The sequence below is a fragment of the Lactuca serriola genome, chromosome 2 (assembly GCF_051521515.1).
Source record: "Lactuca serriola cultivar US96UC23 chromosome 2, Lser_US96UC23_V15, whole genome shotgun sequence".
Lineage (NCBI taxonomy): Eukaryota > Viridiplantae > Streptophyta > Magnoliopsida > Asterales > Asteraceae > Lactuca > Lactuca serriola.
In genome coordinates this window covers 200,532,494-200,544,861 of record NC_136409.1, presented here as the reverse complement: position 1 = coordinate 200,544,861, position 12,368 = coordinate 200,532,494, and the positions used below count along the sequence as shown (strand labels likewise).

Genomic DNA, 12,368 nt, shown 5'->3' with positions numbered 1-12,368 from the left:
CACATAAAATATTTAAGGTATGTCACATATTTTAATTTTATGTAACCTCTAAAAAAAAGAAAAAAAAAAAGTAGGTCAAGTGACCTACCTTTGGAACATGTAACCTTGTCACTGGCTGTTGACACCTCAATCGTAATAGTGACTCATACCCAACATTCTTAGAAACATATTAGTTTTATTACATATTACTTCTTGAATTATATAAATTTTGAAAACTTAGTTAAAAATTAAACGATTGGAGCCAATGGCCGCCTTGGGGATGAGTGAGTTGTGCGATTGCATGAGGCCTCCAGTCGTAACCAGTAATCGAAGACAAATTGTTGTTGGTCGTTTATATGACATTCATTCATCAAAAAGTGAACGAAAATTCACCCAACATTTTGTAAATGATTGTGTATATAATATTCATTCATCACATCGTGATTTTAGAGTAAGTTAAAATGAGAAAAAAAAAATACACTCGGGCTTTAATTCATTTACTTAAAAATATGTTAACGTTGTTACTTCTTATTTCCTGAGATATATAAAATTTACAAATTTGGTTAAAGAATGAACGAGTATGGTCAAAAATCACCCAATTCTAAGATGTTTACAACCTACAAAATAATTTTACTCAAAAAAGAACTATATTATTATTTCATTAACATAATTTATGTAATAATATTTAACATGTTAAATACTTTTAACACATTATGAATTGGAATAAAACTTCAACCCAATTGTTTAATTTTGTCCATTTTACATTCTAGTTTCCAACAAAATAAATAAATTGCTCCATTGCCGTTCTTGGTTGTCAATTAATTTGCCTCGGGCTTTAAGTTGAGCCAAGTGACAAAGATCAATATTGGTTGCTCCACATTCACAATAATATACCTCAACTTTGTTCGTCAAATTTGTTAATTATTATGTCGATATTTTCATCACATCCGGCCTTTGGGTAAGTTCCAAAAACAGATATCTTTAAAAAAAAATCATATGATAAGTTCTTCATTGACCCATAAAACAAAACTGTGCTTTTGTTTTATAAAACGAAGCACGACAATGAAATGTAAAAAGTGTAAAAATTGCAGAAAACACCATTAACGATTGACCAATTTAAGTCTTGTTTTCAGACTCACGTTTATTAATCTACTTGAGTCAAGAGCTTCAGAAGTCGATTAAGATCTCAGCTTACAAGTTTTGCCTTCTTCCTTATGGTTTCTAAACAACAAATAAATAGAAATTAGGTTATTGATAAAACCAAATCGAAGCAATAAACAATGTGATATATAAGATGAACTTTACAACATTATAGATTTACAATACCTTCTCAGATTTATCTTTATCGTCTAATTTGTCTTTTCCTTCCATTTTCTGCTTCTGCTTCTCCAGCTTTTCTTTCTCCATTTTCTTCAACATTCAATGTACGCCAAAAACGAAACCTCCAGTGATCGATTAACCATCGATAATAAAATAAACAAAAACAGATATTAAAAAAAATACCTTGACGTAGAGATTCTCACGAGCACGTTCTTCGTCGTCAAGGACGCGGCCTTGATCACTGAAGAGACGAAGCAATCTTAAATTGGAATTGGATGAGTGCTTCAAATGAAGAAGAGAATGTGATCTTGAGATAATGATGGATCTCATCGCCATTAGGGATCTGTTTGAGCTATGGAAAAAATGAGAGAATGTGAATTAGTGAATGTGTTGGTTTGATGAATGATCATGCTGTTGGTTGAATGGTTGGTTCCATGGGAAAGGGTCCAAGAGAGAATCACCGGGTCAATCGAAATGGGTTTTTATTTTAAGTAATATGCAATTTTACATGAAAAAAAATAATTTATATTTTGATATATTTTAAGATCAGGTTGTTGTCTATTTTTAGTAAACATAGACATAGTTACTTGAATTGGTTTAACTATCAATACAGTTGTAGAAGTTTAGTAACTTTTCTATAAGCAAACCAACAAATTACACATAAAACTAAAATATGAACATTTGCAATCCATGTTTGATATATAGTTCTATCTAAGATACTTTATTTCGGCTTTTAAAAGACAAAATTGCAAGAATGCTTTGTATGTTATGTCACAACTCACAAGTTTGGTCCAAAAAAGTTTAGACTTGCGTCAATGGTCCAAAAGTTTGATTTTGTTGTGAATTGGGTTTGTTAGGCGTGTCAAACCCAACATATAAAGGGGTACGATATACTCCAAAAGAAAACTATTATATTACATTAAAAGGTAGTACAATGCAAGCAGAGTCGAGTCATAGAGACACGAGGCAATCAATCTATGCCTCTTTGCACAAGGTACTATGGTCACCAATAGTAAAGAGGGGGGTTTTGAATGCAATTATTAAAACAAACAATTAAAAACACAAGTAATCAGCTAAATGAGTGAATTAAATTCAGAATATGTAAGGACTCTAACTCTATGTATGACAACTTAGCAATGTGATTCAAAGATGATTAGATATTTGCTCAATTATATCTAAGTTGGTACTTGAAAGTGTTAATAAGCTCTAACACTTCTCATTCACTACATTAGTTAACTAAAACAAGCTCTTTGATTAACCCTAACCTTACCAACTTAATGTAAACAAACTCTTAGAATTAGATTAAAAGATTGCATTAAACTTTAGGTGAATGTTCCTAACAACACCCAATGCTCCTCACAAGCTCGGGAGTGTAAAAGTGTGTGAATAAGATTTATGCTAGATTTATTCAAAATTATTCAATTTAGTGCTCGTTACTTGTTCAATTTCACAAAACAATTACGGATTTTGCAAAACATATAACTTGAATGATCTAACCCTAATTCAAATGACCAATAAGAATCACAATTAGAATCAAACATTTGATTACAGCAAAATCAAATTCACTAGATAGAAATTAAAAGCAAACATCAGGTCGTATGATTGAAATCACAACTAAGAAGTCAAAACATGAAGTTGGAGAAACTAGGGTTCTAGACACACATTGCTAGAACAAGATCACAAGTCAAAAGATGGAAATAGTATGCAATTACAACTTACAAATAAGAGAAATAATGTTTCCAAATGACAAATGATCAAATCCTTGCAAAATCCTTCGAAATCCTCTCACCAATAGTGCTCTGATATGATGTGTGTGTGTAAAAATGACCCTCATCCCACAATATGAAAGATAGGAAAAACTGTCAAAAGGTAGTTTTTGGGTCGACCACGGCTCATGTCAAAATAGGCTAAACTGACACGGGTCGTGTTCAGCATCATCAACACAGTCCGTGTTAAAATAGGCTAAACTGACACGGGTCGTGTTCAACATGGTCAACAGCTTCTTCTTGGCCAAACACGCCCCGTGCCCAATTTTCAGTGTAAATCCAACACGACCAGTGTACTCCTCTGACTCCGAATCCAAACTTGATTTTTCCAACTTTTCCGTTCTTCGCCCGATCATCCCGAAATCTTCACCAATGCTTCCCGACACCTCCAAAAGCGCGTTCCAACCTCCGGTTTACCTGAAAAGAGCTTGAAAATGTGCAAATAAGGTTGTTCTAGAGACTAACATAAATATGATAAAATGCAAGAAAATGAAGAACAGTTATGCTAAATAGATGCATAAAAAGGGAGTAAAAGGTATACAAAAAGGTGCACAAAATACACCTAACAGGGTCCAAAGTATTTTAAACTTATGTAAAAAGATGGATTTTCCACTTATTATTTTATTTTGTATTTTTCTTTTATTATAACAATTAAAAATAAAACTAAAATAAAATACTTCTCTCTCTCTCTCTATTTCTTTCTATATATATATATATATATATATATATATATATATATATATATATATATATATATATATATATTCATTGATGCAAGAACGCTACCTCCTGTCGGACCACCACCACTTATGGGACCACCCTAGTTACCGGAGACTTATTTCCGTTGGACCACCCCGGTCACCTCAGTCCAGCCGGCTCTGCAACGTCGTTGGATTTGAAAGCCCTAAACTTCATCGCCACCTTTGCATTCCACCTCGAACGTAAGAAACCACCAGAGCCACATCTGTCATCGTCGTCCTTCTCCGACGAGCCTCCTGTGTTTGTAGAAGATGAATGACTGTGACAATAAGACGAAGGACGGAGTAGAAACCCTTCGTCGGATTTGTCCCCACAACAAAACCTAACGTTGACATCTTCCTCAACAAACCCTAGCTCGCCACCGCCTTCATTTCTCTCCATCTCTGACGTTCGTCGTTCACAGGAGTTCAGATCTACGGTACTTGTTCGTCGGAGTTTACATCTATAAACGGTAAGCTCTATTTCGTTGGAGTTTAGACCACCACCTACGAAGACCTAAGTCAGAAAACCCTTCATCAGCTCTAACTTCGTGTATGTGTGTTCATCACATATGGGTTCATGAATATGAGTGTGTGTGTGTGTGTGTGTGTGTTCTTCAGCTCTTAATTTCATCATATATATGATTTAGTGTGTGTGTGTGTGTGTTTGTTTATTTGTTTGTTTGTTCATCAGATATGGGGTTCATGAATGTTTGGGTGTGTTCTTCAGCTCTTGATTTTTACTTTAGAATACCCTTCATCAGATCTGATTTTGACTTTAGAACAAGAAACCCCAAAAAGATTTATAGCAAACCCATTGACAACAAAAATGTTAAAGCATTTTCATAGCATTATGTCATGGTAACTATTTATAGCAACCATTAGAGCTCTGATTGAAGTTGTCGATTGAAACTAGAAAGAGAGCATCAATTTTTCATATGTACAGATTTTTCACATGCCACTAAAGCTTGGAGTGGGGGTGTGGGTATTTTCTTTTTCTTTTTTGATTTTTGTAATAAAAAAATGAAAAGGGGGAAATACCAAGGACAAATATGTCTTTATAAAAAGTTTTGAAAATTTTTTATCAAACCCACAACAACATCAAATTTGTGGACCAATAGTGTGAGTCCAAATCTTTTTGGACAAAACTTGCGAGTTGTGACATAACACAGGGACCATTCTTGCAATTTTGTCCCTTTAAAAATATAACGTGCCATCGAAAGATCATATTTCATGCAAATTTCAACTTTTTGGTAGGTTACCGGTTATCATCGTCCTCTATCGATAATCTAAAATGTTTCTTTTCCGAAAATATTCAAAGTATAAAAATGTACGTAACCTAAAATAGGAATTTGATCAAAGTGCATCAAATAATGCAGCATGAATGTCATGTCATCGTTTTAAAGCCCCAAAGTGCCAACACAATCGTTAAACTTACTAAGGGTTGTTTCTTTTTTACTTAATAAGTTTTATGGGTTAAGCACTTAATTTGTATATGTGTGCATTGTTATTTCTTCTTGACTTAACCTTGACATAATGACTTAATGGGTTAAGGGGAAAAAACTTGGTTTAATGTATGAAGACTTTAAAAGGGCGTTTGGTTCATAGAATGTCTGATTTGATGAATAATTGATAAGATAAAAAAAAGGTGAGAAGGCATTCTATCTTTATAATAAAGCACTAGGTGTGAAATTCGTATATTACACGGGTGGATTAAAAAATGATTAAATATCAAAATTTAAGTATTATGTGGTTTTTTAATTTTGAAATAAGGAATGAAAAACATATTCATTGGAATGTATTATCACATTTATTAAATTTAATAGTTTACATAAATAATGATGAGTATTATGTGGCCTTTTATTTTAAAAATTAAAAAAAAAATAGAAACAGATATGTGGATATTATTTATTTCAAAATAGCACAAAATGATAAAAATCAAAACTCATGAAAGATTGACATGTGCCAAAATGAATCTTTATTTATTAGAGTAAGAAAGATAAATAATGAAATTTAAACATTTGCTTTATAAAAGAATGATTAATTCCTTCAAAGCGAAATTTAATGGAATTTCATAAGTTTCAATTTCTTTGAATTGAATTTGTCAACCAAATGCAATTTTTACTGAAACTAACATTAAGATTCCTCCAAATTCCTTTAAAATTTGTGAACCAAACACACCCTAAGTTTTATCTATTTGCTCTTCCTTTTTCCTCACAACTCATCTATGTTAAAATTCATATATTGGTTAAAACTAATGAATATTAAGAACTCGTGTTTTGAAATCTAAAGTAAAATGATCGTTTATTATTGTTAAACTTATAATTATTGTGAAAATTGTGTTTTTTTTCTTTTTGGGATGTATAGAAATTAGTTATTTAGGCTGTGTTTAGTGTGTTAACTGAAAAACTAATGTTTAGTTTATAAATTAGTTTATTAATAAGTTGTCTAAAATAATATATCAAAAAACTAGTTTATAAGCTAGATATGTTACTTTTGTAGTCACCAAACACTAAATTGACATAAATTCAAAAATAAACACTAAGTTGACATAAATTCAAAGATAAATTAGCATGCGTACACGGAGCTTTAGTCTCATCATACTTACTTCCTGTATACATTATTAGGTGTAAGACTCATGTATTATATGAGTTTACTTAAAAAATTAAATATAAAATTTTAACAATTTGAAAATTTTGAATTTGTAAGAAAAATGAAAAAAAATTTGAATTATTAAAATTAATGAGGCTTTAATATATTGAATACATTACATATATAAACTCTTTCTAATAAATACTTTACATATATATTACCTTACATATTAAATGTGGAATTTTAATTTAATAAAATGATAAAATACAATAAAATGACAAGTGGATAATAGAAAATTTAAAAATTCTAGAAAATGTCATGTGTTTAAATGAAGGAGAAGATGACATATGGCAAAAAAAACCTTCATTTATTATAGTAAGACTAGGTGTAAGACCCATGTAATACACGAGTTTATTAAAAATAAAATTTTAATATTAATATATAAATATAAAATATTTTATAATGTAATACTTTACATAAAGTGATGTAATCTTCTGAAAATTTGCAAAAAAATCTAAATCGTTTGAAGTATTTATGAGAATTTATTAGGATGATTTTATTTCGTTATAGAATCCATCACAATTTTATGGAATTTTATTTTATGAAAATGGAAATCCCTAAAAATGACAAGTGGAAAATAATATTTGTAAAATTCTCACAAAATGACAAGTGTCAAAATTAAGGAGAATATGACATATGACAAAAAAAAAACCTTCATTTATTAAAGAGGATTTTATCCGGATAGAGATCGTATCGTTCACCAGATTTTCACCAGATTTGCAACTGCAGTACTTAGGAAACAAACAATCTTTAACTAGGCTTATAAACCAATTTATAGATCAAAATTTCCAAAAGTATATGTTCTTAAGAATACTTCTTAGGACAAAACGAAAATACTTTACCATTTTTTTATCTTTTGCGAGGTACAAGAACAATACCCAAATACAAAAACTTGGACCTCAAAAGTCAAATTTCAACCTTAAAACAAACTATCACACAAATCATATACCACAAAATTCAAACTTGCAATATTTCCACGTCACAAACATTAAGTCCCAACATTTTTCCATCAGTCAACTCAAGATACAAGTTGACCAAATTTTATAAAATAACTTAGAAACAAGGCAACAACAACCACCGGGTACATGGATGGGTCGGGTCCTACCCGCCCATACCCTACCATCTTCTTTCCTAAATTAACCTGGAACCAAACTACACATGATATTGATATGATTCCAGTTAACTAATATTAGTATGAAATGGGTCAACGGGATTTAAGACCAGCAACAGAAAGGGCAACACCTCGAGTTGTCTTCACATAGCTCACATACTCCCCATAATGCATTGTAAATAACGTGCTTTGGTAACGAGTCAACTCAATACGTTTCCTCACAGACTCGGTTATGGTGCCATTATAACCAGCTTTACGTATCAGTGAATCAATCGCTTCTATCTTTGTCCAGCCTGAAAAACCCAAAATACACAAATCATAATGTAAAGCCCAAAGTTACAAACTAGCCCAATAACATCGGTAGTATCAACTTAAAAGTTAAAACCTTCTTGAGCAGCCACGTCAGGTAGGTATGTGGCACTTCGCCTTGTATTATAATCAGGGTCAGTGAATTCTATAATAATTCCATGCTTTCCAACCTACAACAAGAGTTGATGAATGAAAATGTTGCAAAGACACTCAAATAGACTTTTTTTTTTAATGTACAGAAACATTAAACATACCTCCCAATCGAGATAGTTAGCAGCATTTTCATAATTAGTAAGAATGGAAACTGTACATTGCAAGAATGGTAATTCTTTAGACTGTATTGGTGGAAATCGCCGATCCCTCAGAGCACTGAAATGATGTTTAAAAAAGGATAATTGAGGGCAAATTTGTAAAAAGAGTACAAGATTGTTGAGAAGCTACCTGGTTAGTGAATAATCCTTGAAGCCATTTATTATGCAGCGAGCTTCCAGAGTTCCTATGCATCCACGTAGGCGAGGTTCCCCACCATTCACAGCTTTCTTCCAAGTCACAAACAATGGGCTGAAATCACAATGTATTGCATAAGCAAATTATTTCATTTTTCATAGACAATATATGTGAACGTCAATTCTTAGATGATCTATGATGAAGATAGTTGTATCATATGTACTTAAATCACATCCAATCACATGTAAACTGAAATTTCTTTTACGAATTCCCAGGTTTGAACCTGAGACTCACTTGTGGATTCCTGAATTTCTTTTTTAACTCAGATGCACCTTTTGGGGAGGGAGGCTGAAAGATGCATACTTGAAGTTCCCAAAAAGATCAAATATAAGGATTAAACAATTAACACACAAACACATGGAGGGAATTCCAGTAAGTCAAATATACATTGAGAACAGTGGATAAGAGATGTATACAAATTGCAAATAACACCATAATTGTCATACATATATAGAATCATCACAAAATCCAAAAAGAAACCACAAAACAAAGACATAAAACAGTGAATTAGTGAAGGAATCTAAGCAAGTAGATAGAAAATGACCATGAAAGATCAAAACTTTAAAGAGAGATGGAGAAGATTACTGTTGACCCTCATCGAAAGCAGGAGGGGGAACTTGTTCGCCGTTGAAGTGAGCCACCAGCGTATCGAAGCAATACACCACCATTTCCTTGTTTGCCGACACCATTTTTTCTGTTTTTTCGTTTTTCTTAGATTTTTTGCTGATAACTCTCTATGAAAATGTCAAGAATACCAACGGATATATGGGAAATATGACACCACCGATTCCGATTGTCAAATTCGATCAACATTAAATGTAATAATAAAAAAATACCTGGATTTTAGAAATTAGGGTACGTGTACAAAAAATTCTGAGGGGTGGAGTGTTGGCTTTTCTTCAAAAGATTCCCGGATTATTGAAGCAACATCAGTGCTGACGACGAAAAAGAAAGCCAAAAGGGAGTGAAGACTTTTGCCCCTCCTCTGTATATCTAATGTATTTCTTTGTTCAACTGTTGGTGTTGGTGGAAATTACGTACATGTCCTCAGTCTTTTAGTGTAATTCTTACTGTACCCTCTACTTGGTTGATTTCCAAAAGCTACTATCAAAAGGCCGGTCCCGCTAAAAGAAAATATTTGGTACAATGTCGTCATATGAATAAATGCTTAGAAAAGAAAAGCAAAACGCAATAATTTTTGTTTTAGTTTTATTCTAAAATACATATATCATATTTAATTTTCTTAACATAAGTTAAACGTTTTTTAGTTGCTTTTAATTTAAATTAGTTGGGATATTTGAAAGTTACCGTACGTTTATTAATTTTGTATTTTTGATATAATTTATGTAACATATTATTTTTTACAATTTTATTATTATATAGAGTTTATGAGTGTAACTTTGTCTAACATATAAACCGTTTTTGTAATTTCATCATTACATTAGGATCATTTATATAATTTTGATATTACACAATGACTATTTCTGTAGTGTTTATGGGGACATTGTATGTTAATATCAAAGGTAAATGACACAAAAAAACACTCTTTTTACACAGAAATTCGATTTTGACATCGTGTTTTTTTTGTCAATTTTGACACTGTGTTTTCCAATTTGTTACAATTCTGACCACTTGACCGGTTAACCAGGTTACATGCTGACGTGGCATGATGACGTGTTAGTTTTTGATGACGTGGCATGCTGACATGTCAAAATTTAATTTTTTTCTCACAAAAAACACTAAGTTTTCATTTTTGTCAATTTTGACACTAAGTTTAATTTTTTTTTTCAACTTTGACACTATGTTTTTTGTTCCAAATCGAACTATCATTTTTTCCAATTTTGTTCAATGTTGATAATTTTCTATTTGAAACCATATAAATATGTTTTTAATACATTTAAACCGTATAAATATGTTTTTTATTTATTTAAAAACCATAGTTTTGTATAAATACATATTTTTATTATTTTTTTTAACACTCAAACCATATTTGTATGTATAAATATGTATTAGTTATATAAAAATTGTATTTTATACTAAATATGCAACTTTAAAATGTGTTTGGATGTTTGGGGGCGTGTAGTCGATCAAAACTCAGATATCAAGTTTGCAACCCATCAAAATTTTACATCTTATTAGAATCTTATGGTTAGTTTGATTCTCATGATATAACTAATGCTTTGAATGTGAGAAAAAAAAACACCTTGTATTTAAATAAAAATGTGCGTTTTAAACGAAAAAAATATGTTTATACGGTTTAAATTGTAATAAAAAAATATATTTATATTGTTTCAAATGAAAAATAGACAAAATTGAACAAAATTTGATAAATGATGTTCGATTGGAACAAAAAAAAACATAGTATCAAAATTGAAATAAAAAATTAAATTTAGTGTCAAAATCGAAAAAAAGTGAAAACTTAGTGTTTTTTGTGGGAAAAAAATCAATTTTGACATGTCAGCATATCATGTCAGCATTCCACGTCATCAAAACTGATACGTCATCATGTCACCTCAGCATGTAACCTGGTTAACCGGTCAAGTGGTCAGAATTGTAACAAATTGGAAAACACCGTGTTAAAATTGACACAAAAAAAAACACGGTGTCAAAATCGAATTTCTGTGTAAAAAGAGTGTTTTTTGTGCCGTTTACCCTAATATCAAAGACCTCTTTTTTTTTTTTTTGTGAGATATAGAATCATGTATGGACCAACATCACACAATCTCTCTATTACTACACAATCTCTCTATTATATAAAGATTATTTTGTTTAATATCCTTATTATATAGAGACTATTTTTGTAATTATTTTTTTACATGGATCATTTTTATAGTTTTCAATTTCTTCCTAGGGACATTTTTGTAGTTTGTAAATCCTATAGGGGCCATTTCTGTAACTAATTCATAGAGGGACCATTTTTGTAAATCTTGGTTTATCTCGAGGACACTTTCTATAACTTTATGACCAACTATGGGTATTTTTATAATTTCTAAAAAATTGGAGTATCTTTCTTATTTTTCCTCGTATTAAAAGGATAGTAGTGATGAATATTCTTTAAAACAATATATATGTATCGGTGATATTGATGTTCAGTCGTCCCTCTTGAGCAAGTGATCTTATGGACTGGATGGTTTATTTATCATTCACCACTTATTTCTTTAGCTTAACTGTCATTCATTCATCAAATAATCATTTTTCATTATCTTTTATTTTTTATTTTTTTTAAATATATTTTATATAAATATTATATTCTAGAGAATTAAAAACAATGAATTTTAAAATATTTTTTAGAATTTTTAGTAAATATATAATTTAATAAAAATTTAAAAATTTAAAAATTCAAAAAAACCACCTTTTAAGTTGTTGACCAATCAGGAAAGGAAAGACAACGCGAGGAAGATACCATTCACCCCTAAACTGCATGGCCTGAACCGCACCCATGGTGTTTTGTTTCTGGGTGCGATTTTGCTTCCACTCATCATTCTCACACCCACTATGTTTGGCCTTATGTGTTGGATTGAATGTATCTTCAAGTATGATTCCAAAAATACTCTCTTGAATTTAAAAAAGTATCATTGATGGTGTTTGTATGAGTGTCGTCTTGTGGCTTCTTTAAGTTTTTATAGGTAGAAAGCTTGAGACATAATTATATATTTTTGACAAAAATCACAAATCGCAAAGGTTCACTTGTGATTTTGATGACTATGAGATTTTTCTTAAATTTTTGGCTAATCTTTTAAGAATAATCAAGAAGTTTTGCTAGATCTAAAATAATGATACCTATTTTATGTAATTAACCATATTTTGTTGAGTTAAACCGTTATAACTACTCCACTCATTTTATTTTTTAACATTACATAATATATTTAGAAAGCTATTCAACAATTAATATTAGAGGCGTACAATATGGTTGTCAAAATTGCGATCTTGATCGTAGGATTGTACGATCCTAAGTATGAAAAACGATCTGGATCGTAAATGGATCGT

At 30.9% G+C, this 12,368-nt stretch overlaps 1 protein-coding gene and 1 long non-coding RNA gene across 3 annotated transcripts; both read right to left on the bottom strand.

Moving 5' to 3' along the window:
* Positions 1 to 959: 959 nt before the first annotated feature.
* On the bottom strand, positions 960 to 1,767 carry LOC145090715 (uncharacterized). Its single transcript, XR_013701733.1, has 3 exons — positions 1,483 to 1,767; positions 1,306 to 1,389; positions 960 to 1,200 (listed from the first exon to the last, which is right to left on the bottom strand). It is a non-coding gene; the product is annotated as an uncharacterized LOC145090715 (long non-coding RNA).
* A 5,633-nt stretch (positions 1,768 to 7,400) lies between these two features.
* LOC145088112 (uncharacterized protein At2g38710-like) lies at positions 7,401 to 9,372 on the bottom strand. Of its 2 annotated transcripts, none has more exons than XM_079026327.1 (6): positions 9,218 to 9,372; positions 8,967 to 9,075; positions 8,316 to 8,435; positions 8,129 to 8,243; positions 7,951 to 8,044; positions 7,401 to 7,858 (listed from the first exon to the last, which is right to left on the bottom strand). In XM_079026327.1, the coding sequence occupies exons 2-6, from the start codon at positions 9,068 to 9,070 to the stop codon at positions 7,659 to 7,661; spliced, it is 633 nt and encodes a 210-aa protein (XP_078882453.1). In that variant the 5' UTR covers positions 9,071 to 9,075; positions 9,218 to 9,372; the 3' UTR covers positions 7,401 to 7,658. The 2 variants fall into 2 exon arrangements, with proteins under 2 accessions (XP_078882453.1, XP_078882454.1); XM_079026328.1 differs by having other exon boundaries at positions 8,967 to 9,115; positions 9,218 to 9,360.
* Between the last annotated feature and the right edge of the window lie 2,996 nt (positions 9,373 to 12,368).